We start from the raw sequence: 27,761 nt of genomic DNA on the forward strand, positions 1-27,761 counted from the left end.
AAAGGTTTGGGTTTGGGAACCCTTGCTCTAAACTGGCACTGGTGTTGGGCGGCCTGAAGGTGCCTTTCAAGAGAACCATCTCAGTACTCGCCTTAAGTGATTTATGGAAATCATCGAAAACCTAAAATTCGGTGATTGAACTGGAATTTGAATCACCAGTCTCCTAAATATGAGTCTTAGTCTCTTACCAATACACCACCTCACTCATTGTTATTCAGTAAAATTTAATCGAAATCTTAGAAATATGGTACACAAATGAATATTTGTGGAATGCTGTACTTTAAAATGTAGAAGCCATGTACATTAACATTTGTTTTATTCTTCCCACAGTTGGTGAAAACAATTTCAGTTTCAGTTAGTGATGTATTTCATGGGTCAAGGGACCAATAAAGACTGCATGTATTAGAGTACAATTGTCACAATTCATAAGTGGTTTCGTCAGCAGAGCTAAAAGCTGGTCAAATGCTGTCTCATAGATTACACAGAAATTACAATTCACAAAATATTTTCTTATGTGCTACTGTTCACAGATGACATATCTTTGCCAATACAGCATTTTATACTACTTGTATGCCACTATCCCAAAAACCAAAAAGGAGGAGGGGTGGGGGTGGGGTGGGGGGTGGGGGGGAGATGGTGAGGAAGGAATGGATGGAAGAAGAGAGAGATAGAGAGAGAGAGAGAGAGAGAGAGAGAGAGAGAGAGAGAGAGAGAGAGAGAGGAGTAATGGAGTAATTCATTTATGGAGTAATTATCCAAGGGTATACTGCAGGCAAAGTCTCTTACTGTTATTACAACAATGTACCTAAAGTAACATATGCAGCACAAAAATAATTTCTTGCCAACAATTAATTATTTATCTGTTTCATTCAATGGAAGACCAAGATGTTATTGTTATATTCTTTTATATCTTAATGAGAAATGGAGATGTTTTATGCCAGCAGTTAAATCACTAACATTACACAGAAAGATAACGATACTAGAGTTTTTCATTAATGACAACAAAGACAAACTCATAAGCAGTCAGTTTTGGACTGATCTTTGTGCTTCTCTGTCCTCAGGCACAAACAGCGGTGACACACCATCCCAAAGATGCTTTTTCACTCTGTTATATACATCCCTTGGGACAGTCTTTGTAAATGAATTTTGTTCAAATTTCACATGCTGCTGAGGATCTACACTGACTGTTACACTTCCTACAGCATCCTTTACCTTTGCAGTTCCTGTCATCACCTCCTTCATTTTTCAAATTTTCACTGTGAGTATGACGGAATAGTCTCACCTAAAACAGCGTAAAAAAAGCATTAATCAGCAAACTTAGACATTGGTATATTGAAGCTAGTATAAACAATAATAATTTTTCTCTATGAATTGTCTGAAATCACTGAGACTCTCCAAATGAAACTTTACATTTAAATAACTTAACAGAGAAAATGCATCACCTGATATCAAGGGTGGTTAGTTATTTCATGCAGATTGGATCATCTGCAGCTAATCTAGAAAATATGAGCTGCTTAGGCATCTGGACATGAAGAATTAGCATAATCACAAGCTGTAATTTGTCACAGTAATTCTAGGACTAGGCCAGAGGAGTGGATTATAGTAAAAATATCAAGGAGACACTGTAAGTCTGATAGCTTCAGTCAAGAGATATCAAAAAGCTTCAATGCTTTGGAGACTGTGGACAAAAGCATGCGAATAACCCAACACGTTCAGTTGATTTACCACTCTGGTCATGGATGAACCATGAGATTAGTGTTGCAAACATGTGTATCAATGAAATACATACTCACTTCAAAAATGTAGATGTTACAGACAAAAGGAGCTTGGAGCAAAGGTTCCATACAGTCCATGAACTTCATTTAAATACATCAGAAAGGAGTTGTTAGCTGGTAAAATATATATTCATATTTTGAGGAACAATATGGAAAATAGGGTCAGTGGTGAACAAATGCTTATTACAAAGTGTCTTAGGCAAGTTGTAAACACTGAAGTCATACCATACAATGTAGGCTTTCATGACCGGTATTGTCTTCACTTAAAACTTCTGGGCTGATAGGCCGTGGTCGATGTATTCTCCCCTGATGTTTTGTCTCTGACTGCAGGAGACATCCTCTGAGGTAAAGTCCACTACTTTACCTCGGAGGATGTCTCCTGCAGTCGGCGATGAAACTTTAGGGGAGAGTTTTATATATCGACCACAGCCTATCAGCCCGGAAGTTTTAAGTGAAGAATGAACTCATACGTCAGACACAAATGACCAAGACAGAAGCAAACAACCATGTTACTGATAAACTTAGATTATAAGAACATGTATCTAAATACTTTCATTTTTTTATTCCCCCCTCCCGATACTAAATATAACTGTATCTTCATTTTGACCAGCTAAATATCAACTGAACAATTTGCACTGTATAATAACTCTGAACAAATAAAAAATCAATTGGTCAAGAAGGCTGATAGTACAGGGCAGAAGATGCAAACCAATGTTAGGAAGAGAAGTGTTAATTGTTATGTAGTAGTCATGGGAGGGGAATGCCACAGGTAGTATAAAATGCTTTGGGTAATAATTTTCAGATAAATATTATTTTATGCCAAGAATAAGACTCTGTTATGTCACTTCAGATTAAGACTGTTTGAAGAAAGATCTTTGTAATGAACATTATGAAATTATATTTGGGTTGCAAATGACAGTTTGGACCACAACCTTCAATACATTTTAAAGTGCCATTAAGAACATCACTGAGAATACTTATCATAGTAGTGGGAAAATCATGTAACCCTTTGAGCATCTGAGAAGCCTTGGATGAAGCATCTGTGGCACATGTTACTTGCACAGCTTGGATAGTTCCTCAGGAGAGAAGGTTTTCACACATGGGTATGACTAATGCATCATACCTCACTTGGTCACATATGCCACATGGTTGCATCTCAGTGCTTCTGATAAGAGGTAATCCTCATTCAGTCATGCAACAAATCAAGCTTGTGGATATCATCAATGTTGAGTGATGAATTTTAAAGGCTGCAGTCAATTCCGTGTTTATGCTCCCAGAGTTCATTTGTGCTATCAAGGTTTTGTAACTATGCACCACGATATTGATAACATTGATAAGTCAGCCAATTTATTCACAGTACAAATAACTTACAAAAGTTGCTCACAGTAACAACAGACATTGCACATGTTGCCAATTTATGTTTGGATGGCATGCGAAGAATTTGAAAGTATTACAGTTCATATGGACTACCGTAGCATCAATTCACTGTGAAATGGCACTTTGACTTGGTGGCTCTCTAAAATCTATTTTAAGGAATCCCTCTCCCTTCCACTTTAAGGGATGTGTGATCACACAATTAAGTACAAGGAAGTATTTAATTACAGAATTAAGATGCCTGGAAGCTAGCACTATTTGAATATATAATAGTATTAAATTAAGACTTTTTCCTTCACATATTACATTTGTTTGAATGTATATTAATGTGTAGCAGCCATATTTAATTCCACTACCTGCCACTTTAGCAAAATAAAATTAATGAAAACTTTACAAAATTTAAAACAATTGGGAACTGATGTGGAAAATGTCTTATCTTAAATGAATGCTGATTCCAAAACTGGTCTTAGATATTGTGAGACTGTAATAGTTCTGAAGTTATGGAAAATTTAATGCTTGTTGTTCTTGTTATGGCCTTCAGTCTGAAGACTGGTTTGATGCAGCTCTCCATCCTAGTCTATCTGTGCAAGGCTCTTCTCTGAATAACTACTGCAACCTACATCCAGTTTAACCTGTTTACTGTATTCATACTTACGTTTCCTTCAACAATTCTTAACCACCCACACTTTCCTCCATAACGAAATTTTGTATTATAATTTATATTTTAGTCATGTTAATTTGGCTGATACATTTGAGTTGCAGTTTTACATGTAAAGCAAGATCTTTCGTCTTCCATAATTTGCTGAAATATGTTCCTTTTCAAGTCAGTTATTTAATTGAATTATAATTTTGCACATTAGCTTCCTTTGTTAATGTGATACAATTCTGGAATTAGCCAAATTAGTACGTACCCCATGAGACCCATTATCTTATTATGATTTGTGGTTGGTATAGATCCTCAATTCATGGTAACAAAATATGGGGTGATGAATTAAATTGGTTTAAACAATCAAAATATCAATTTCTTCTGTGCATTGTAAAATATGGACTCAGCAATCAATTTTACGCTGACGTATAAGAAAGAAAAAGGAATTCACCAGATATAAATTTAGGTTGGGGATATGGTGTTTGTTGCTATGAGGCACAATTGACTTTTCTTCTATAATGGATAATCAATTTTGAAATTATATCACAAGTTGCAACAATAGCTGTAATAAGAAAGTAGTCAGGTCAAAACAGTATCCACCATGTCCTATTGATTTCCATTGTTGTCCCTTGGTTTTTCATCAGGTAAATTCTTGAAACAGAGCTTCAGATTAAATACAGTTATAGCTAAAAGAGATGTTTACCAAAACAAAACACTACAGCTTGCACAGAACCAAGGATCTAAATAGAGGAAACTGAAAAGATAAATGGACCGTCAGTAGAAATGTTATAACTATACAGGCATCGTATGGAAATCGCTGGAGCTGAATGGATACACATAGGTGGATAAAAACTAATATCATGCCATTATAGAACCAATACATGAAAAGAGCTTTATATACAAAAATTGATCAAGTTCCAGGACCAACAAGATGAACATTGTGTTAATTAACTTTTCATATTTTGCACCACAACAATAGCTGAATGGAGAGTCACTATTTGCAATGACTTAAAAATGGATTAACAGATTTAATTTAGCACTCCAGACCACCAAAGTTTTGCACATATGACCATTTTCAGATTTGCACACTATCGATTCTCATTCTATTCATGTTACATAGTAACTTGTCAGTTTAGGAGTTACAGAGCCTTGAGTTCCTTTGACACTAGGAGATTTTTTAGGTCTTAAAGAGACTAATTCATTTTTAAAGGAAAAGGATTGTTCACAAATCTAAAATGAGACAAACATAAAAAAATCGATAATGCTCAAAGTGATATACACACACACACTCCTGGAAATTGAAATAAGAACACCGTGAATTCATTGTCCCAGGAAGGGGAAACTTTATTGACACATTCCTGGGGTCAGATACATCACATGATCACACTAACAGAACCACAGGCACATAGAAACAGGCAACAGAGCATGCACAATGTCGGCACTAGTACAGTGTATATCCACCTTTCGCAGCAATGCAGGCTGCTATTCTCCCATGGAGACGATCGTAGAGATGCTGGATGTAGTCCTGTGGAACGGCTTGCCATGCCATTTCCACCTGGCGCCTCAGTTGGACCAGCGTTCGTGCTGGACGTGCAGACCGCGTGAGACGACGCTTCATCCAGTCCCAAACATGCTCAATGGGGGACAGATCCGGAGATCGTGCTGGCCAGGGTAGTTGACTTACACCTTCTAGAGCACGTTGGGTGGCACGGGATACATGCGGACGTGCATTGTCCTGTTGGAACAGCAAGTTCCCTTGCCGGTCTAGGAATGGTAGAACGATGGGTTCGATGACGGTTTGGATGTACCGTGCACTATTCAGTGTCCCCTCGACGATCACCAGTGGTGTACGGCCAGTGTAGGAGATCGCTCCCCACACCATGATGCCGGGTGTTGGCCCTGTGTGCCTCGGTCGTATGCAGTCCTGATTGTGGCGCTCACCTGCACGGCGCCAAACACGCATACGACCATCATTGGCACCAAGGCAGAAGCGACTCTCATCGCTGAAGATGACACGTCTCCATTCATCCCTCCATTCACGCCTGTCGCGACACCACTGGAGGCGGACTGCACGATGTTGGGGCGTGAGCGGAAGACGGCCTAACGGTGTGCGGGACCGTAGCCCAGCTTCATGGAGACGGTTGCGAATCGTCCTCGCCGATACCCCAGGAGCAACAGTGTCCCTAATTTGCTGGGAAGTGGCGGTGCGGTCCCCTACGGCACTGCGTAGGATCCTACGGTCTTGGCGTGCATCCGTGCGTCGTTGCGGTCCGGTCCCAGGTCGACGGGCACGTGCACCTTCCGCCGACCACTGGCGACAACATCGATGTACTGTGGAGACCTCACGCCCCACGTGTTGAGCAATTCGGCGGTACGTCCACCCGGCCTCCCGCATGCCCACTATACGCCCTCGCTCAAAGTCCGTCAACTGCACATACGGTTCACGTCCACGCTGTCGCGGCATGCTACCAGTGTTAAAGACTGCGATGGAGCTCCGTATGCCACGGCAAACTGGCTGACACTGACGGCGCCGGTGCACAAATGCTGCGCAGCTAGCACCATTCGACGGCCAACACCGCGGTTCCTGGTGTGTCCGCTGTGCCGTGCGTGTGATCATTGCTTGTACAGCACTCTCGCAGTGTCCGGAGCAAGTATCGTGGGTCTGACACACCGGTGTCAATGTGTTCTTTTTTCCATTTCCAGGAGTGTATATATATATAAGTGATAGTAAATTGTTTATCTCATAAATCTGATCAAATGTCAACAGTAAAATATGCTGATAAATTAAGTTTGGATCATAAAAACTGTATATCAGAAACAGAACAAATTACAGAATCACAATGTTTGCAAAGGGCATATAGAAAGAGCACTGGAAAGAGATTATAAAACAGACACTGTAAACAGAAATTTAACTATTTCCAAAACATATTCCTACAGCACTTTTGAGTTCTGGTTTCCCTAAAACGAAAGCGTATAAAATTAAAATTAAACAGAAACAGGTAGTGCGGATTAATAATATGTGAGATTAAATTACTTTGTGGCAGTAAGAAGAGCACTACCTAATTCAAATGACAGGCAATGTTAAAAAGGTTGACTCTCCTTTCCCTATGGTCTGTTCCAAGAAAAACAGACCCATCTACTATATACAAAAAATAAAACACAAGAAGACTGAAGTAAAAATAAACCAAAACAATGAGGAATCTTCATTGAGTTCCCAGATAACAGATGTGGAAGAAATGATAATACAGTGAAATCACTGGTCATCAAATTCACTGATTATTTCTTTGCAGCAACAGGAAACATTATAGCTTTTAATGAACAACTAAGTATACTCTGGTAAACATCACCAACAGCCATTAGTTTAAAAACTATAAATCCCAAAAGTGGTAATTCTTTTGCCTGCTGTGGTATTCCCTGGATACAAATTAAAATGTTAATACTGAATATGAGTTGACAGCTGTACCTCCCCCTACATCTATATTAGAAATCAGTCAATGGACTTAGGCATATTTCCTTGCTACCTTAAATGTGATGCCTATCTTTAATAGTGGAAGGAAAGAGGTTATTAGAGACAGAGCTTACACTTACAGTGAAGAACAATGACTGTGTTCTTTGCAAAGAAAACATTCCAGCATGTGCCTCATATAATTTAGGGGAAACACATAAAACATAAATCTGATGCCTAAATAGGGATTTTAACCACTCTCCTCCTGAATGTGAGTCCATTGTCTTACCACGGAAACATACAGATATAACAAATAAACAATTTTTTCAGCCTTCAGTTGCAAGGTAATTTTACTCGTTTACCTAGGTTTCGATTCCAGTAATGGAATCTTCTTCAGAACAAAAAATTAAATTATTTTGTGAGCCAAACACTGGCCATGTCACAGATTACAAATTAAAACAATAAAGACGCATAATCATAAGATTATGTCAGTCAAAATTAAAACCATTAAGGCGAACGTAGACGGAGCTACGCCGGCCAGAGATCAGGACCACACGTGTGGTCCTGATCTCTGGCCGGCGTAGCTCCGTCTACGTTCGCCTTAATGGTTTTAATTTTGACTGACATAATCTTATGATTATGCGTCTTTATTGTTTTAATTTGTAATCTGTGACATGGCCAGTGTTTGGCTCACAAAATAATTTAATTTTTTGTTCTGAAGAAGATTCCATTACTGGAATCGAAACCTAGGTAAACGAGTAAAATTACCTTGCAACTGAAGGCTGAAAAAATTGTTTATTTGTTGTACATTTCACAGTTGCTGACACGCTGCAATATGTTAAAGACATACAGATATGTGTTTTTGATCATGTAACTAGAGCAGACAGACATTATCTTATTCTGAATTCTAGGGAAACTTTTGGAGTGATTTGCTGTAAAATTTATTCCAAGAGCTACCTGTCAAGTGTTTATTCATTATGTGATTCTACACATTTACTTAAAACTCATCTATATCCATGTCCACACTCTGCAAACCACTGTGAAGTGCAAGGCAGAGGATACTTCCCACACTACCACATAACAGGGTCTCCTCAAGTCTCATTCAGTGGGAAAGTAGGAAGTATGAGTTGCTTAAATCCTGATGTGTCCACGGTAATTAGTCCAATCCTGTCCCTGTAGGGATGATACAAAGGGTGGAGCACAGTAAATTGCTTTTTTAGAATTCACATTGCAGTGGCATTGTTGGTTGAGTAGAGGGGAGAGTGGGTGTGGTTTATAGTGACTAATGGGAGGTTTGTATTCAGTTGCTGTTCAGTTGCGATAATTCAGTGGACACATGAGGAGTGCTCATTTTTTGTGTTGAAGTGTATTTCTCAAATTCCCACTTGATCATTAAAACCGTGCAGTGTGCTTTTCGTTTGCGATTTGCAGTACCCCCATGTGGACATGTTCCTGCACAGCAATTGATTTTAAATTGGGTAAATGCATTCAGAACAACAGGGGATGTGTCATCTGTACAAAGAGGACCTGAGAGAAGTGTTACAACACCACAAAGTGTCAAATGAGTTAGAGTAGCAGTACTGCAATCTCTGAAATGCTCAGCTTGGAAACATACACTTGCTCTTGGCATTTCTAGATGTTCTCTCCACCAGATTCTTCATAACAAACTGAATTTTCACCCTTATAAAATGTGCATGGTCCAGAAATTGTCAGTACAGGATTATGTAACACGAAGAACATATTAGAAGACCTGCTCGCAACCATACCCCGTGACGCAAATGTGTTCTTTTCTGATGAGGCACATTTTCACCTCAGTGGGTGTGTAACAAACAGAATATGCAGTATTGGAGTGACACGAACCCCAGGCAAATTCACCTGACTCCCACTGCACTCAGACTGCGGTAACTGTGTGGTGTACCCTATCACGAGTAGGCATCATTGGCCCTTACTTTTTCCAGGAAAATCATCGTGCTGTAACAGTGAATTTGGATCATTACTTAACTATGCTGCAAGAGTTTTTCCAACCGGCTTTCGAGGCAATGCAATTATAGGATACCTGGTTTCAACAAGACGGTGCCACTGCACACACAGCAGGCATTACCGTGAATTTCTCGAGGCAAATTTTTCCTGGAAGGCTTATCTCTCAGATGGGAGATCTCAACTGGCTCTCCCGATCGCCGGACTTAGCCCCATGCAATTTTTTTCTTTGGGGTTATCTGAAGTCAAAGGTGTATTGCAACTGTCCCAACACTCTGGAAGACCTACAGAACAATACTGAGGCTGAAATTGCAAGAATACCAGAATACATGCTTGAAAGAGTGCATGAGAATTTCAGAAAATGACTGTGGCAGTGTGTGGATTGTGAAGGTAGTGTGGCAGTGTGTGGATTGTGAAGGTAGACATTTGCCAGATACACTGTTTAAACCATGTAATTAGAAACATCCATTATTGTCCAGGAAGAGAAAAATAAAAATCTAAGTTTCTAAGTGTTCATATTTTTTTTTACTTCATTCCCAAATCAGCAATTTACCACAGTCCACCTTGTACAGGGGCTGTGATATATATCTAGACTCCTGACTTAACTGTGGTTTTTTCAACTTTGTAAGAAAGCATTTGTGGGAGTGTCTATCTCAAAACATCTGCCTTTGATTTTCCAGATATTTTGCAGCCAAAATTTGGAAATCAATAATTTTGCTGAGTGGAAGTGGCATCTTGTATTAATTCTGAATATAAATGAACAAGCTTTATTAGTAGAATTATATGCATTTTTGTTATCCAGGATAATTGTTCAGCATATAAAGTTTTAATTATTATGTATGATGATTTATTAGGGGACAAGTCCTGTTTTGTGTATTTTATTATTTGCATGAGGTATTCTGCCTGGTCTTCATGCTGATTGACAAGAGCTGAAGATATACTGGGAGTCTTGATGGGCAAAGTAGTCAAAGCTGGCAAAGAATCTTCTGCACCAGCCATGCTGTCAAGGAATACCAATGGCCAGAAGTTTATATCAATAATGAATATATGTATGTATTCAGGGGAAAAAAGAAAAAAAAAACACTTGTTATTTGTCTCCTGTAACAAGATATGTATCATATAATATATGTTGTATTTAAAGGCGCAATAAAAGCCTTAAAAGGTCAGAGTTGCCAAGTCCTGCTTTGTAGTAAAAATTAAGTTATTCTACAGATAAGAAGAATATTTAACAAGTTGGGGGTTCACAGACTACTCTGAGCTGAAGATCACAATGAGGTAACTTAAAATATAAACAAGCCCTCACAATCTCCATGACAATCTCTCATGGCTCAAACAAACCTGTCACAATTCATGCTGCCTTTCTATGCATCATGTTTGTCTACTTGGAATGGGTCCCACATGCTTGAGTAATATCCAAGGACAAGTTTCAAGGTAGTTCCGTAAGAAAACTACCTTCTAAACTGAATATATTCCATCAGTGTCCTGCCAGCGAACCCAAGTCTGCCACCAACTTTACCTATGACTAAGTCTATGTGATCATTCCACTTCATATCACTACAAACTGTTAAACCCAGATATTTCTATAAGCTGTCTGACTCCAATGATGACTCATTTATATATAGTGCAGCCACAGGATAATACAGTTTTGCATTTTGCAAAGTGCGCAGTTTTATATTTCTGAACATTTAAAGTAAGTTTCCAATCTCTGCACCAATTAAAATGATGTCAAGATCTGACCAAATATTAGTGCAACATTTTCACATAGTAGTTCATTACAGATAAATCCATCTTCTGCAAAAGCCTGAGGCTACTATTAATATTGTCTGCAAATCATTAATATACTACAGAAACAGCCGGCCGAAGTGGCCGTGCGGTTAAAGGCGCTGCAGTCTGAAACCGCAAGACCGCTACGGTCGCAGGTTCGAATCCTGCCTCGGGCATGGATGTTTGTGATGTCCTTAGGTTAGTTAGGTTTAACTAGTTCTAAGTTCTAGGGGACTAATGACCTCAGCAGTTGAGTCCCATAGTGCTCAGAGCCATTTGAACCATTTTGAACTACAGAAACAGCAGGGGTAACACACATTTCCTATGTGGACTCCTGAAGATACTTCTATATCTGTCAATGATTCTTGACAAAGATAACATGGTGTGTCCTCCCTACAAATAAATCCTCAATCAATCATAAATTTGGTTTGATACCCTATATGACCATAATGTTGTTAATAGGCATTGGAATAATAATGAGTCAAATGCTTTTTGGGAGACAAGAAAAACTGCATCTGACTGATTGCCTTGACCTCATTGCTTCCATGACTTTAAGGATTTAAAGTGAAGAAAAAGTGATTTGCATTTGCATGATTCATGTTCTCAGAATTCTGGTTGGCTGAATGGTAGTGCTGTTCCAGACATCTAGTTACATTGAGCTTAAAATATGCTCTAAGATCCTGTAACAGACTGATGTCACAAATCCTGGATCTGCAGATACTTTATGTTTTGAAAACTTCAGTTTTAATTGAGCTTTCCTCATTATTTTACCTGCTTTACAATGTAGATAGAGCAGGTGGTAGACTTCGGTTTATTGGAAGAATACTGGGGAAGTACACTCAATCTACAAAGGAGATTACTTACAAACCACTCATGCGACCGGTTGTAGAGTATTGCTCAAAAGCACAGGACCTATACCACAGAGGACTAACAGGGATTCTGGAATATATACAGAGAACGGCAGCACAAATCACCACAGGTTTGTTTAATCCGTGGGAGAATGTCACAGAGATACTGAAGGACTGAACTGGAAGACTCTTGAAGATAAACGTAAACTATCTGTAGAAAGTATATTCACAGTTTCATGAACTGCTTTAAATGATTGCTCTAGGAATATACTACAACTCCGTATGTATTGCTCACATAGGGATAGTGAGGATAAGATTAGAATAATTACTGCATGCACAGAAGCATTGAAACAATCATTCTTCCCATGCTCCATACATAAGTGGAACAGGAAGAGACCCTAATAACTGGTACGTACCTTTTGCCATGCACCTCAAGGTGGTTTGCAGGGCGTGGATGTAGCTACTTTGTTTAGTTTATATAGTAGTAAATGTTTAGTTTATATAGTAATAAATGACATCCCCCCGTGAGCCATGGACCTTGCCATTGGTGGGGAGGCTTGCGTGCCTCAGCGATACAGATAGCCGTACCGTAGGTGCAACCACAACGGAGGGGTATCTGTTGAGAGGCCAGACAAACGCGTGGTTCCTGAAGAGGGGCAGCAGCCTTTTCAGTAGTTGCAGGGGCAACAGTCTGGATGATGGACTGATCTGGCCTTGTAACACTAACCAAAACAGCCTTGCTGTGCTGGTACTGCGAACGGCTGAAAGCAAGGGGAAACTACAGCCGTATTTTTCCCGAGGGCATGCAGCTTTACTGTATGGTTAAATGATGATGGCGTCCTCTTGAGTAAAATATTCCGGAGGTAAAATAGTCCCCCATTTGGATCTCCGGGCGGGGACTACTCAAGAGGACGTCGTTATCAGGAGAAAGAAAACTGGCGTTCTACGGATCGGAGCGTGGAATGTCAGATCCCTTAATCGGGCAGGTAGGTTAGAAAATTTAAAAAGGGAAATGGATAGGTTAAAGTTAGATATAGTGGGAATAAGTGAAGTTCAGTGGCAGGAAGAACAAGACTTTTGGTCAGGCGAATACAGGATTATAAATACAAAATCAAATAGGGGTAATGCAGGAGTAGGTTTAATAATGAATAAAAAAATAGGAGTGTGGGTAAGCTACTACAAACAGCATAGTGAACGCATTATTGTGGCCAAGATAGACACGAAGCCCACGCCTACTACAGTAGTACAAGTTTATATGCCAACTAGCTCTGCAGATGACGAAGAAATTGAATAAATGTATGATGAAATCAAAGAAATTATTCAGATAGTGAAGGGAGACGAAAATTTAATAGTCATGGGTGACTGGAATTTGGTAGTAGGAAAAGGGAGAGAAGGAAACATAGTAGGTGAATATGGATTGGGGGAAAGAGGAAGCTGCCTGGTAGAATTTTGCACAGAGCACAACCTAATCATAGCTAACAATTGGTTCAAGAATCATACAAGAAGGCTGTATACATGGAAGAAGCCTGGAGATACTGACAGGTTTCAGATAGATTATATAATGGTAAGACAGAGATTTAGGAACCAGGTTTTAAATTGTAAGACATTTCCAGGGGCAGATGTGGACTCTGACCATAATCTATTGGTTATGAACTGTAGATTAAAACTGAAGAAACTGCAAAAAGGTGGAAATTTAAGGAGATGGGACCTGGATAAACTGATTAAACCAGAGGTTGTACAGAGTTTCAAGGAGAGCATAAGGGAACAATTGACAGGAATGGGGGAAAGAAATACAGTAGAAGAAGAATGGGTAGTTTTAAGAGGTGAAATAGTAAAGGCAGCGGAGGATCAAGTAGGTAAAAACATGAGGGCTAGTACAAATCCTTGGGTAACTGAAGAAATATTGAATTTAATTGATGAAAGGAGAAAATATAAAAATGCAGTAAATGAAGTAGGCAAAAAGGAATACAAACGTCTCAAAAATGAGATTGACAGGAAGTGCAAAATGGCTAAGCAGGGTTGGCTAGAGAACAAATGTAAGGATGTAGAGGTCTATATCACTAGGGGTAAGATAGATACTGCCTACAGGAAAATTAAAGAGACCTTTGGAAAAAAGAGAGCCACTTGTATGAATATCAAGAGCCCAGTTCTAAGCAAAGAAGGGAAAGCAGAAAGGTGGAAGGAGTATATAGAGGGTCTATACAAGGGCGATGTACTTGAGGGCAATATTATGGAAATGGAAGAGGATGTAGATGAAGATGAAATGGGAGCTGGCTGTTGGCAAGAGATCTGCTAGGAGAAGGAGATTTTCAGATAGTTTTACTATTGGTGTTTGCAATAGATATGACCAACTGTCAGAGTCTAGTGGAGAGGAGTCTGTAGTAGCTGTAGATGTAGGAAGTATGCAGCAGACCTCAGCAGTTACGGTGGCTAGGACAGTTGCAAAGTCTAAGAGACAGAAGAAGGTTCTGCTGTTAGGTAGTTCTCATGGCAGAGGTGTAGGCCAGCAGTTGCAGGAAGTGCTGGGGAGTGAGTACCAGGTCACCAGCATTGTGAAGCCTAATGCAGGATTGACTCAGTGGCTGTTAACATAGGGGGGTTATGTAGGGATTTTACTAAAGAGGATCAGGTAGTGATTGTGGGTGGGGCTGGTAATAGTATTGATAGGGACGGGGAGTATGACATAGATGGTGACCTGGATAAGATAGCCACTCAGACTGGCAACACGAATGTGCATTTCGTGGAACTGTTTCAGCGTCACGATCGGCCTCATCTTAATACAGCCGTCAGGCGTAATAACATGAGACTTGGGGGTGCGCTGATGGCAGAAATCATGGGTCACATTTCAGTGGTGTCGGTGGAGTCTATCAGCAGGACGGGTTTCACTAGACATGGCCTGCACTTCAACAGGTATGGAAAGGGGAGGTTGGCAAAGCTTATAGGTGACAGCATAAGTGGGGGTGGTGGGATCACTCCTGGGAAAATTCCTGTACTAGTGGGTGTTAGAGCTGCACCTTTTTTAGATTGAAGTCAGCTGATAGGTATTCCTGCTTAAGGGAAGTCTCTCTAACAAAGAAACCACTTTCGACAAAGCTTAGGTATCCGAGTAATGAGGGAATTAGTATATTTCATCAAAATATACAAGGTATTAGAGATAAAGTTAGTGAACTGCTTATAGATGTTGACTCTGAAATTATTGGTATATCTGAACACTTCTTAAATAAGGAGATAATTCAGAGGCTTCCTTTACCAGGATACAGGTTGGCTGACAGCTTTTCTATGAGCTCTTTGCGGTGTGGGGGAGTTGCCATGTATGTGAAAAACGGTATCCCATTTGAGTCAATTGATGTTTCAAAGTTCTGCACTGAAAAGGTGTTTGAATGTTGTGCAGGTGTGGTTAAATTTAGTGGAGTTAAACTTCTAACTGTTGTTATTTATAGATCCCCAGACTCCGATTTCACAACATTTTTGCTAAAGCTAGAGGAGGTTCTTGGTTCACTTTATAGGAAATACAAAAAGTTAGTTATATGTGGTGACTTCAATATTAATTGTATAAGTGATTGTGCAAAGAAAAGGATGCTGGTAGACCTCCTTAATTCATATAATCTTATGCAAACCGTATTCTTTCCAACGAGAGTGCAAGGGAACAGTAGAACAACCATAGACAACATTTTTGTTCATTCCTCATTACTAGAAGGGCATTCTGTTAGCAAAAAAAGAATGGCCTTTCAGATCATGATGCACAAGTTTTAACTCTAAAAGATATTTGTGCTGCAACACATGTTAAATATAGTTATCAACTTTTTAGGAAAGCTGATCCAGTTGCTGTAGAGACCTTTGTAAACCTTATCAAGGAACAAGAGTGGCAAGATGTTTATAGTGCTGATACAGTAGATGATAAATACAATGCTTTCCTCAAGACTTTTCTCATGTTCTTTGAAAGTTGCTTTCTGTTAGAATGTTCAAAACAGGGTACTAGCACAAACAGGCAGCCTGGGTGGCTGACTAGAGGGATAAGGATATCCTTAGAACAAAGTGGCAATTATATCAAAACGTTAGAAACAGTCAAAATCTAAATGCAGCAGCCCATTACAAACAGTATTGTAAGTTGCTTAAAAAAGTTATTAGGAAGGCAAAAAGTATGTGGTATGCAGATAGAATAGCTAAGTCAGGATAAAATTAAAACCATATGGTCAGTCGTAAAGGAAGTGGCTGGTCTGCAGATACAGGTCGAGGATATAGAATCAGTGTAGTGGGAATGTCCGTGTTACTGATAAGTTGCATATATGTACAGTATTTAATAATCACTTTCTGAATATAGCAGGTGAACTAAATAGAAACCTAGTCCCAACAGGGAATCATATAGCGCTCTTAGAAAAAAGTGTTCCGAGACTGTTACCTGAAATGCTCCTCCATGATACTGACAAGAGGGAGATTGAGTTAATAATTAAATCACTAGACCAAGAACTCTCACGGATATGACGGGGTATCTAGCAGAATACTGAAGTATTGTTCCATGTATGTTAGCTCAGTACTTAGCCATATCTGTAACTTTTCCTTTAGGAGTGGTCGGTTTCCTGACCGATTAAAGTACTCGGTAGTGAAGCCACTTTATAAAAAGGGAGACAGGGATAATGTTGATAATTATAGACCTATTTCTATGCCATCGGTGTTTGCTGAAGTTATCAAGAGGGTTGTATATACAAGGTTACTGCAGCATTTAAATTCACATAATTTGCTGTCAAATGTACAGTTTGGTTTTAGAAATGGCTTGACAACTGAAAATGCTATAGTCTCTTTTCTCTGTGAGGTTTTGGACGGATTAAATAAAAGGTTGCGAACGTTAGGTGTTTTCTTTGATTTAACGAAGGCTTTTGACTGTGTTGACCACATAATATTACTGCAGAAGTTGGAACATTATGGAGTAAGGGGAGTAGCTTACAATTGGTTCGCCTCCTACTTTAAGAACAGAAAGCAGAAGGTAATCCTCCGCAATATTGAGAGTGGTAATGATGTTCAGTCCCAATGGGGCACTGTTAAATGCGGCGTTCCCCAAGGGTCGGTGCTGGGGCCACTGCTGTTTCTTATTTATATAAATGATATGCCTTCTAGTATTACAGGTGATTCAAAAATATTTCTGTTTGCTGATGACACCACCTTGGTAGTGAAGGATCTTGTGTGTAATATTAAAACATTATCAAATGATGTAGTTCATGATATAAGTTCGTGGCTTGTGGAAAATAATTTGATGCTAAATCACAGTAAGACTCAGTTTTTACAGTTTCTAACTCACAATTCAACAAGAACTGACATTTTAATCAGACAGAATGGGCATGTTATAAGCGAGACGGAACAGTTCAAGTTCCTAGGCGTACGGATAGATAGTAAGCTGTTGTCGAAAGCCCATGTTCAGGATCTTGTTCAGAAACTAAATGCTGCTTTATTTACCATTAGAACAGTATCCGAAATAAGTGACAGTTCAACATGAAAAGTAGTCTACTTCGCATATTTTCATACGCTTATGTCATATGGTATTATTTTTTGGGGTAATTCTTCTGATTCAAAAAGGGTATTTTGGCTCAAAAACGGGCTGTTCGAGTTATATGTGGTGTAAGTTCGAGAACCTCTTGTCGACCCCTACTCAATTGTCTGGGAATTCTGACATTGCCCTCACAGTACATATTTTCTTTAATGTCGTTTGTTATTAGCAATATTAGCTTATTCCCAAGAGTTAGCAGCTTTCACTCAGTTAATACTAGGCAGAAATCAAATCTGCACGTGGAATGTGCTTCCTTGACTCTTGTGCAGAAAGGAGTGCACTATTCTGCTGCATCCATTTTCAATAAGCTACCACAAGAACTCAAAAATCTTAGCACTAGCCCAAACACTTTTAAGTCTAAACTGAAGAGTTTCCTCGTGGCTCACTCCTTCTATTCTGTCGAGGAGCTCCTGGAAGAGCTGAAAAATTAAGCAAATTCCAGTGTTACATTGTTGAAACTTATGAACTGTCGCCTGAATACATTTCTTGTATTTCATTTTATCTGTTTCTTCTATCGTGTTATAATTTCATGTACTGACCCGTTCCATGACCATGGAGACTTAGATTAGGAAATGAGACACTTAAAGTAGTAAAGGAGTTTTGCTATTTGGGGAGCAAAATAACTGATGATGGTCGAAGTAGAGAGGATATAAAATGTAGACTGGCAATGGCAAGGAAAGCATTTGTGAAGAAGAGAAATTTGTTAACATCGAGTATAGATTTAAGTGTCAGGAAGTTGTTTCTGAAAGTATTTGTATGGAGTGTAGCCATGTATGGAAGTGAAATGTGGATGATAAATAGTTTTGACAAGAAGAGAATAGAAGCTTTCGAAATGTGGTGCTACAGAAGAATGCTGAAGATTAGATGGGTAGATCACATAACTAATGAGGAGGTATTGAATAGAATTGGGAAGAAGAGGAGTTTGTGGCACAACTTGACTAGAACAAGGGATCGGTTCGTAGGACATGTTCTGAGGCATCAAGGGATCACCAATTTAGTATTGGAGGGCAGCATGGAGGGTAAAAATCGTAGAGGGAGACTAAGAGATGAATACACTAAGCAGATTCAAAAGGATGTAGGTTGCAGTAAGTACTGGGAGATGAAGAAGCTTGCTCAGGATAGAGTAGCATGGAGAGTTGCATCAAACCAGTCTCAGGACTGAAGACCACAACAACAACAACAACAACAACAACAACAGTAGTAAATGTAATAAAGGTTTATCTGTAAGCTAAAGTTTTGATAGACACAAAGTAGGTCTGACATTTGTTTACTTACAACCAATGTACTGAACTTCCATTTACAACTAACTTTGAAAATTCTTAATGTTTTTACATGTACACAGTCCAGTCACATTAACATGACCACCTGTCAAAAACATGAATAACCACCTTTTTCAGCATGGACATGCAGGACGAGAGTCACAGAGTTTCTGGAAGATACCGACTGGGATGTGGACCCATGTCAACTCCCAGTGCAGTAGTCAGCTGTAAAAGGTTTCTTGGCTGAGGATGTATTGCATGAACAGACTGAGGTGGTCCCACAGATTCTTGATTCGGTTTAAATCTGGGGAGTTTGGTGACTGGGGGAGGGGGGTATGGTAAATTTATCCTGGTGCTCTTCAAACCACACGCATACACTGGAAGCTGTGTACACGCTGCACTGTTCTGGTAGAGGCCATCGTGCTGAGGATAAAACAAACCACACGTAGGGACGATCACAGTTACCAAGGATAGGTTCAGAAGTGTGTTGACCCAGTGTGCCTCCAGAATGGTGAGATCATCCAGGGAATGCCACAAAAACATTCCCCAGATCATATTGCTCCCTCCTCGGGCTTGGACCCTCCCGATGATTGTTGCAAGGCCGTGCACACCAATGACCACCAAAAGCCACCTTTTGTCAGTCAGTGAGCATCCAGTTGCAGTACTGGCATGCAAATTCCACTCTTTATCACCCATGAACAGCAGTCAGCATGGGTGCAGGAACCAGGCATCTGCTGTGGAGGTCCATACGCAGCGACATTCATTGAACGACTAATGAGAAGACACTGTTGGTAGACCCTTGTTTCATCTGGGTAGTCAATTACTCAACATTTGCATGTCTATTTGCCTGTAAACATCTCTGCAGCCATCATTCATCCCTGTCATCTATGGCCCACAGTGCACTACAGCTGCTTCAGTGATGGTTTTGGATAGCACCATTTTTTCATGCACAGTATACTTTAGCTATGATGGCATGCACACAGTTTACAAACTTAAGCATTTCAGAAATGTGTCCACTCTTGGCCTGAAAGCCAACAATCATGCCCTTTTGGACATCAGACACCACATTACGACAATGACTGCACTGTTTTCTGCATTCCCTCCCTCACCCCCCGACATGCTTTACATACCCTCTGCTTCTGGCACTGCCATCTGTCCTGCCACACAGGTGAAGATATGCTATTTTGTAGTGTGTTTTAATAAACAGTGTTTTTGGTTGTTTGCCATAGATCTGACGACAAGTGGAAACTGTGGGAGCTGTTGTAGGAAAGCATGTAATGAGATTCATTGTGAGGATCTAGTCAATGGTTTCACTCAGGTGAATGTAGTGGGCATAACACTGGCAAAGTCACAGAGGACCTTTCTTGGAACTGCATGATATGCTATAGGAATAGCTTTATAATTGCTTTATAGAGGAGCAGGCAAGGAAGAAACAAGGAAAGAGTTAATTAGGATGAAGGAATGCGGTGGAAGGTGGTGGTTGAGAAGTGGTAAGTGGTAGGAAATAATTGCAATAATGACTGTGTGGACGATGCGCCCTACTCTACACCTTATTTTAGATCTATATGATGATGCTATGCTGATTATATTTATATGTTTTGACAATGCCATTATGGCCTTATCAATTTAGGACATGGTGTAAAATAGATCTGAGGATGGTCATTACAGACTGAAACCGGTCATTGTCTAAAGAATTCATATTGTGATCAAAGACTGGAATAAAAAACATTTGAATATAGTATATAACAGTGGTACTTGAAGCTCTCAATAGGGATGACTGTGTGCCAGGCATATTTCTAGGCCTGATCAAGGGTTTTTACACTGTTGACCATTAAATATTACTAAACAAACTAGAAGCACTAAATATAAGAGGAACAGCTAATGAGTGGTTCCATTCATTCACATGGGTGTTCCACAGACAAGTATATTGAAACCATTCTATTCTTAGTAGCAGTATACACCAGTGACTTTCCAGGCAATATAAGAGATGAAGAAAAAAATTACCTTTGCAGATGACAGCAACATTACAGTCAGAGATAAAATGACAGAACTCCCAGATGATGAGGCAAATGAAACCGTCAAGGATATGTACAACTGGGCAGAGTATAATAGCATGAATGTCAGTTTGAGGAGGAAAACTAACTCTGCTACTTGTAACATACATAATAAATATGTAGACTTTGTAGCAACCACACAGCATTTACGAATGAGCATTGATTTTCAGTTGACATGGAGATACTGCCCAAGAGAATGTCATCAAAATGCTTTGTCCTTACGTTCCTGTCATCAATGAATAACATCAAGTGCTTTGTGGTGACTTACATTCCTACATTTGCTTTATTCTTAGTTACAGTATGAGTTTCTGTTCTGGGGATCAAATGTACAAAATATGGATGCAGTTTTCAAATTGCAGGAAATGACCATGAGTATAGTAACTAAAAAATAGTAGTTGGGGTCATTGTCAAAGAATATTTAAAAAGACTGTGTATCCTTGATGTGTCAAGTGACTTCATTTACCAATCTGTTGTGCATGTCAGTTAATATGTCACAAAATGTCATATACATGATCATGCAACAAGAGCCATTTAAGACTTACATTTGTCAAGGGAAAACAGGCAACAAATTTCTGATCAGCATTTTCTTTCAGGGATTAAAATTGTACAATAATTTGCCTAAGGAAATTAAATAGATAACAAAACATCTTTATTTATAAGATTGTCGAAAGCTTACCTCTTAAATATTGCATACTGTGCAGTTAAAGTTTATTTGGAGAATTCAGGATAGAGGTTTGTATAAAAAAAACGATTGCTAGTGCATGATAATAATGTATCACCATTCTTATGTGTTCAACATCTGACTCTCATCGTAAGGGGATGCCGATTTTTCAGACAAACATGGGGATGAGATGGTGATGTAATGAATGTGTGGAAGCATGGTTGTGATCCTAAAATCACTGGCAAGTGTATGGGATAGTGTGCAGTGAATGGACTAAATAAACAATGGGTCATTCCGTGTCAGTTAAACCAGAGGGCTCATAGTCTCAGATTTGACTGAAACTCAGTACACTAATTCTACCATGTGTGGAACACTCAGGTACAAAGTATTAGTTTCCCCTGCCAACTAGTTCCAGAATTTTGACTTGTGAAAGGAGGTGGCGTGACCCGGGAATCGCAACCTGCATCTGGCAATCTATCTTCAGACCCAACTTAAGGCTTAATAACTTTGGAACTATTCCACACAGTCCAGTGAAATTTTTACAACCCAGTAACATCCATTTAGAGAACACACTCCATGAATCAAAACACCAACAACAAATTTCTGAGGGAAAATAAAAAATTCCAAAATGTGATTAAATAAATGTAATACGTTAAAAGGTACATATTGTAGGTGCCCTCTATGCCAAATATAATTCACTCAAAAAGTTTATACATTTTTTTTGTGGTAAGATTAATGTGGCCTAAACACACACAGAACTCATTATGCCCATATCAGTCACAAAAACTGAGTTACATGCACACGAAAATACAAAAATTTGAAAAATTACCTGAAAAACATGGATTTTCAAAGTGTGGTAGCACAAAAGTGACAAGTGGTATCCAAGCCAAATTTCACGCATTGCATAAGTAGACCATAATGATATATATCTCAAAAATTCAGCATGTTATTGCAAGACATTTTTGTACAATGGAAATTGACAGATGTATTTGGTGAAGTGGCCACTGTTCCACAGCACAATTTTGTAAAAACACATCGTAAACTGTTCTGCCTCTTCTTATCCTCTCCCACAACTGTTTAATCACTAAGCAACAACATATAGACAGATTAACACAACCTATCATTAATGTTTACTGCACCTTAACTGCTAAAAATCTGTCGATTGTGCTTCGAATAGAAGTTCTCCCACACTTTAGCTACTGTACTCTGTACACTGAGTGGCAAATTGTACTGTCTTCCTGACACTGTGGTGGGAACTGTACCTGTCATACGAATATGTTCAAAAGGAATCCAACGCCTGTCTGCCAAATGTGGCCAATCAAATGATCTTGCTGGTCCTGCTGGTGCCATGAAGTTCACAAATACATCACCTTCTGCTTCACAGCACTCTGCAACACATCCTAAGTGCCATTTGTCATCATAAAAAGCAATAACATAGCAACCTGGTTGTATGTTGCTGCTTTTGCTACTGAATCCTGAGTCAGACACACTGTGAAGACACATGTTGTGCATGAACCTATAGTTATATCTGGACGGAAATACGGAAGCGTCCGATCCCACCCGTCTGCTTTGACCCATGACGTCACAAATATGGCGGAAACGACCATAAACCACGATTCCAATATGGCGCATATAAAGTCGTTACATACACATTATGAGGACGAAAATAAATCGATAAACAAACATACACACGTTCCACAAAAAGCCTAATGACACTAACGGGACAAGCGCGGGAAATAGGGAGTTTTGGGGTGGAGACAAACTAAATATAAACAAATTTAGACACCCACCCCCATACAAAACCACGCAAAACGACGAAAGAAACCGACATCACAAAACTCCCCAAATACCACTAAACACAATATCATCTGGAATCGGACACTTCCCTTGACCTATATAGCTCAACAGCAGCTCCCGATCCCATAAATTAGGACCTAACACTTCCCTTGACCTATATAGCTCAAAACCATCTCCCGATACCAATACCAACATTCACAGCCACACATTGGGATCGAACACTTCCCGTGACCTGTTATCCTTACGACATCTCCACATACACCCGTCCCTGGTCCGAGACGCCGGAACTTTAAGTAAGCCTCATTTCTTCACGACATAACACTTCGCGACTTCATCAAAAAATCCGAATAGTTGAGGAAATTTTATTAGAGACAACGTACTGACCCCCATCATAGCCGACAACCGAAAACTGTTGACCCTGTCAGTCATATCCATACCTACCAAAGACATAAAAAAAGCAATTTACCAAAATTCACACACGACGCCACACTCGCAAACTAAACCAAAAACATCACCTAACACACCACCAGAGAGCACCACCGATCGCATCAAAACGACAGCTACAGGCACGCCACTCTCTCAAACTAAATTCCGCGCCGTCGTGACGTCACACACCACAACAGCCTTACGTCACGATTCAAAGCCGACGGGTGGGATCGGACGCTTCGGTCGACCCATCTGGACAGTCTGCTCATCTGCACATTGTCAGAGTCCGCTGGAGAGAAGTGATGATGGCTCCTTGTGCCTGCAACAGTTTTAACGTGTTCTAGTCTACTTTTTAGCAATTCTTCGACTGATTTCACCTCATCTTTCGAAACATAGAATGATTGTATGCCAGAGATATTTTTCTGTACCCAGGTAAATAATTGAAGGGGTGTTACAATGCGACCTTCTGTAGGGTGCTGCAGACTAGCTCGTGGTGCCATGCGCTTAATGGTAGCACCAATACCACCACATACATTTTTACCATGACTTGTTGCGAAAAAATTCCATTCTGTGTGAATCTGAAAATCTAGGTAATGCATGCATACATTTTTGAGATTTTTACAGTTTTTGTACTGACTAGCTGCCCCATCAGTGAAGTACTTCGCAAAAATGTATGTGAGGCAGCTTGGTTTTCACATATGCCATGACAGTGCAAATGTGGCCATAAAACGCAATGGCATCATGAATTAAACGGTCACTAAAAAACGCACAGGTTCATGACAGACACATCATCTGATTCACCTCTATAGTAAATCGCAAATGGTTTGAGAGTTGCTTAACTGTTGTCCCAATAATATCCTTGGATGGCATCTTGAACTATAAATGCATAATTTTCGGAAAAGTCTAGTATTACTATAATTTCATCTTGTTTCAAACTATCCTTACAAAACTGGAGATAAGCCGATTGTGCTGTTGCTGTGAAGCTGTGTGTGGTCAGTTTGTCCGTTTTTTTGACAACACGTTTCAATAAAAGCTTCCACTTTACTTTCCTTTGTTTCAAGACTTGTACAATCGATGTGTGTGTCCATTGTTTATAAGAAACAAGTTCATCGTCATCCATAAGTAGTTCACTATACAATTTGTTATTCATGTGTTCTGCAAGATTTACCTTACAAGGACACTTTTCACACCTGTGTATCATACACTGGTAGGAACTGATGTCACACACTAGCAGCTTCATTGCACCTTTGTAATCCAGACCAGAATCCTCTATAGCGGCAAACATCAGCTTAGCATTTTGATGGATCTCACATACACAAACATTGTGTGTGCCCCTTGCACTTACAGGCACAACCCATTTTGGCCGAAGATTGAAAAAAGATGATGAACCTACTTTGGCACTGGGATACTTTTCCTTGAATTCTACATATAGTTCTGATATGTTGCATAGCAAACAGTCTTTTTTGTATCTGTACGCGTAATTTTCCCATTTTCACTGGTAGATAGTCTTTTTTTCCAGGCATTATTCGGCTGTAGTCATTATTTTCATAAAACTCCGTCACTAGCACCTTTATTTCTGAACACAATTGCTTACCCTGAGCCTTCTGAAGTTGTGGAAGCACTCCTTGGGTTTCCTTTTTTTTTTTCTAGCTTGCTTTACCATTTATGTAGAAACATTGAATTCCTTTGCAGTGTAGTCAATAGACCAGCTGGAGGGTGCAAGGGTAAGAATAGCTAGGCCTATTTTTTTCTGGTGTGTGGATATGGCACAATTTTCTTTCAAATCATGCACAATTTTGTCCAAATCAGAGCATTTCTGGCATGATTTCTGTTCCTTTGGAGCAGATAGTTCTTCCTCTTCCACCATTAGTGTGTCAGCTATTTTGTGTTTTAATTCCATTTGAGCTTCTTGTAGTTTTCTTCTACCATAGCTGGGCCTGTCTCTTTTCCAAACTTTGTGTGTCTTCATGGGAGACAAACCAAGATCAGTCACTGAAGTATTTAATTGCTCATCCGCTGTGGTTGTAGGTGGCTGATACTCTTCATCACTGTCATGTAAATTATCAGAATATTCTTCAGTTTTTAGCAGTGTAACACACCTGGAACATAACTTTTGTCCTGGTTTCATGTTAAGCCCCATGCACTGATTCACTTTCAATACTGATTTTATATCAATTTCTCTGAGGCTACACTTTGTTGTCTTCTTATAAATACGAAAGGGATCAAAACAACTTCTTTGTAGGAAAGAATACTTATACAGAAACACTTTCATATGATGATAACAAACATTAAAGTTTCCTGGAACTGTACTTCTTGTGCCCACAGGGTGTATCCCGGATCTCCATAGCAACAAATCTTGGTCCGATTCATCCAGATCATACAGTACAAAGCGAATGTCACATTTTGTTCCATATATTGTTTTATGACATTCAGATGCTTGTGCTCTACCAATACTGCAACTTGTTTGGACAAAAGCACCACTAGTACACTCTTCTGCCTCCATGCTAACTTTCCAAAACAGTAGTGAGTAGTGACCAGTCTGAACTAGAATCTTAAAAATATGAGTAACCTGTAATTGTTGCTTGTTTCCTTTGTTGTTCCTAATAATGACTCATTCTGTCCCTGAAAACTACCATTGTTTAACTTTCTGTTGCCTAATGGTTCCCAAAAATTGCTGCAGCTTTATTTGAAACAAATTGTCTGCATCATACTATTAGTTGCTAGATCATGTTAAAAGAAATGTAACCAAATACATCTCTGTCAACTTTTATTGTACACAAATGCCTTGCAATAACAAGTTGAAATTTTGCCACATATTATATTATGGTCTACTTATGCAGTGTTTGAAATTTGGCTTGGACACCACTTGTCCCTTTTGTGCTACCACACTTAGAAAATCCATGTTTTTCAGGTAATTTTTCAAATTTTTGTATTTTCGTGTGCATGTAACTCTGTTTGTGTGACTGATATGGGCAAGATGAGTTGTGTGTGTGTTTAGACCTCATTACCAGTCTCATAATTAATCAACAGAGTGGGTTCGCCCAAGCCAGGCTAGCCAGACATATGCTGGAAGCACCGCTTTAATGCACTCAGTTACAAGGGCAGGTCTTTCAGTATAACTAACTGATGTAACCAGTTTCTTCAGCAAGATCACGCCGCCAACCACCTGTAACTACTATCTTCCCGGCCTCTATACATGTGTCTCAGATATGACTTATGTTTACCATATTAAACTGATCGATCCTATAACACTAAACCGCTCTTTCGAAAACTACAGAACTGATACTAATATTATCCACCAACGTGAAAGAAGAACTTTCCATAATAATTCTCTCATCCATGTGACAACAGCCTAATGTTTGATTTCGAATGCCGACATAAAATTATGACATAAACTGCGAACAGAAATATCCGTACGTATCTACAGGTTACAAAATACGTCGAATGAATAGACATTTTAGATCACGACGAGTACATCACAGCTTTACACTTTCTGATCTACAGGTTTTAACTTTTTTGGTCCTTCAACTGTTTATAGCGTTTCTGTGATACAAACATTACAAATACCTTCATATTCTCGGACGGAACTGGGAGGTAACATGCAATATACTGACTCGAGCACGCTACATTTCATTGTCATTGTTAAGCTAACGCAAAAACATCCCGGTTACATACATTACTTTATCAATACACGAAGTTTTATTTACAGAAAGCTCCTAGTAATAATATTACATACCTCAGCATACTTAGTTTGTTTACAAAAACAACGCCTTTGTTTGTTGCGATCATCTGATCAGTTGACAAACTGTGTCTGCTATTCTCAACAGATGGGTTGTGAATCTTTGGGATTCAGCTCTGTGCTTCATAAGTTATCTTTGGTTTGTTGGGGAAGATGCTGTGGGGTGAAGTGGACAAACTCCCGCATCGTCGAATAAAATATTGTTTTTAATTTTAAACATTCATATTGCCCATTTGCCACCGCAGAAACGGAATATTAAGCCACTAGTGCGGCTGATAGCGGTTTTACTCGCTATCTAAATACTTTTTGGCAAGTTTTATAGTGGTTTGTGAAACTGTGATAAACCATATTTTCAGTCATAAAGCGTGTCGTTCATTGTTAACACGACGGTAAACAGAAATGTCATCGTACCCAGTTAAAGGTTATTCGGAAGGAGCAGTAAATCAGAAGTCAAACG

At 39.4% G+C, this 27,761-nt stretch overlaps 1 protein-coding gene and 1 long non-coding RNA gene across 2 annotated transcripts in view; one reads left to right on the plus strand and one right to left on the minus strand.

Annotated features, from left to right (window-relative positions):
- Nucleotides 1–299: 299 nt before the first annotated feature.
- Nucleotides 300–27,480, minus strand: LOC126253657 (uncharacterized). Its single transcript, XR_007546009.1, has 2 exons — nt 27,302–27,480; nt 300–1,282 (listed from the first exon to the last, which is right to left on the minus strand). It is a non-coding gene; the product is annotated as an uncharacterized LOC126253657 (long non-coding RNA).
- The window catches only part of LOC126253653 (mediator of RNA polymerase II transcription subunit 1-like), a 186,253-nt gene continuing 185,953 nt past the window's right edge, over nt 27,462–27,761 (plus strand). The window contains exon 1 of the mRNA XM_049955167.1: nt 27,462–27,761. Coding sequence (XP_049811124.1) covers nt 27,704–27,761 — 58 coding nt within the window. The 5' untranslated portion in view covers nt 27,462–27,703.

Source organism: Schistocerca nitens, chromosome 4 (assembly GCF_023898315.1).
Source record: "Schistocerca nitens isolate TAMUIC-IGC-003100 chromosome 4, iqSchNite1.1, whole genome shotgun sequence".
In the NCBI taxonomy this organism is placed as follows: Eukaryota; Metazoa; Arthropoda; class Insecta; order Orthoptera; family Acrididae; genus Schistocerca; species Schistocerca nitens.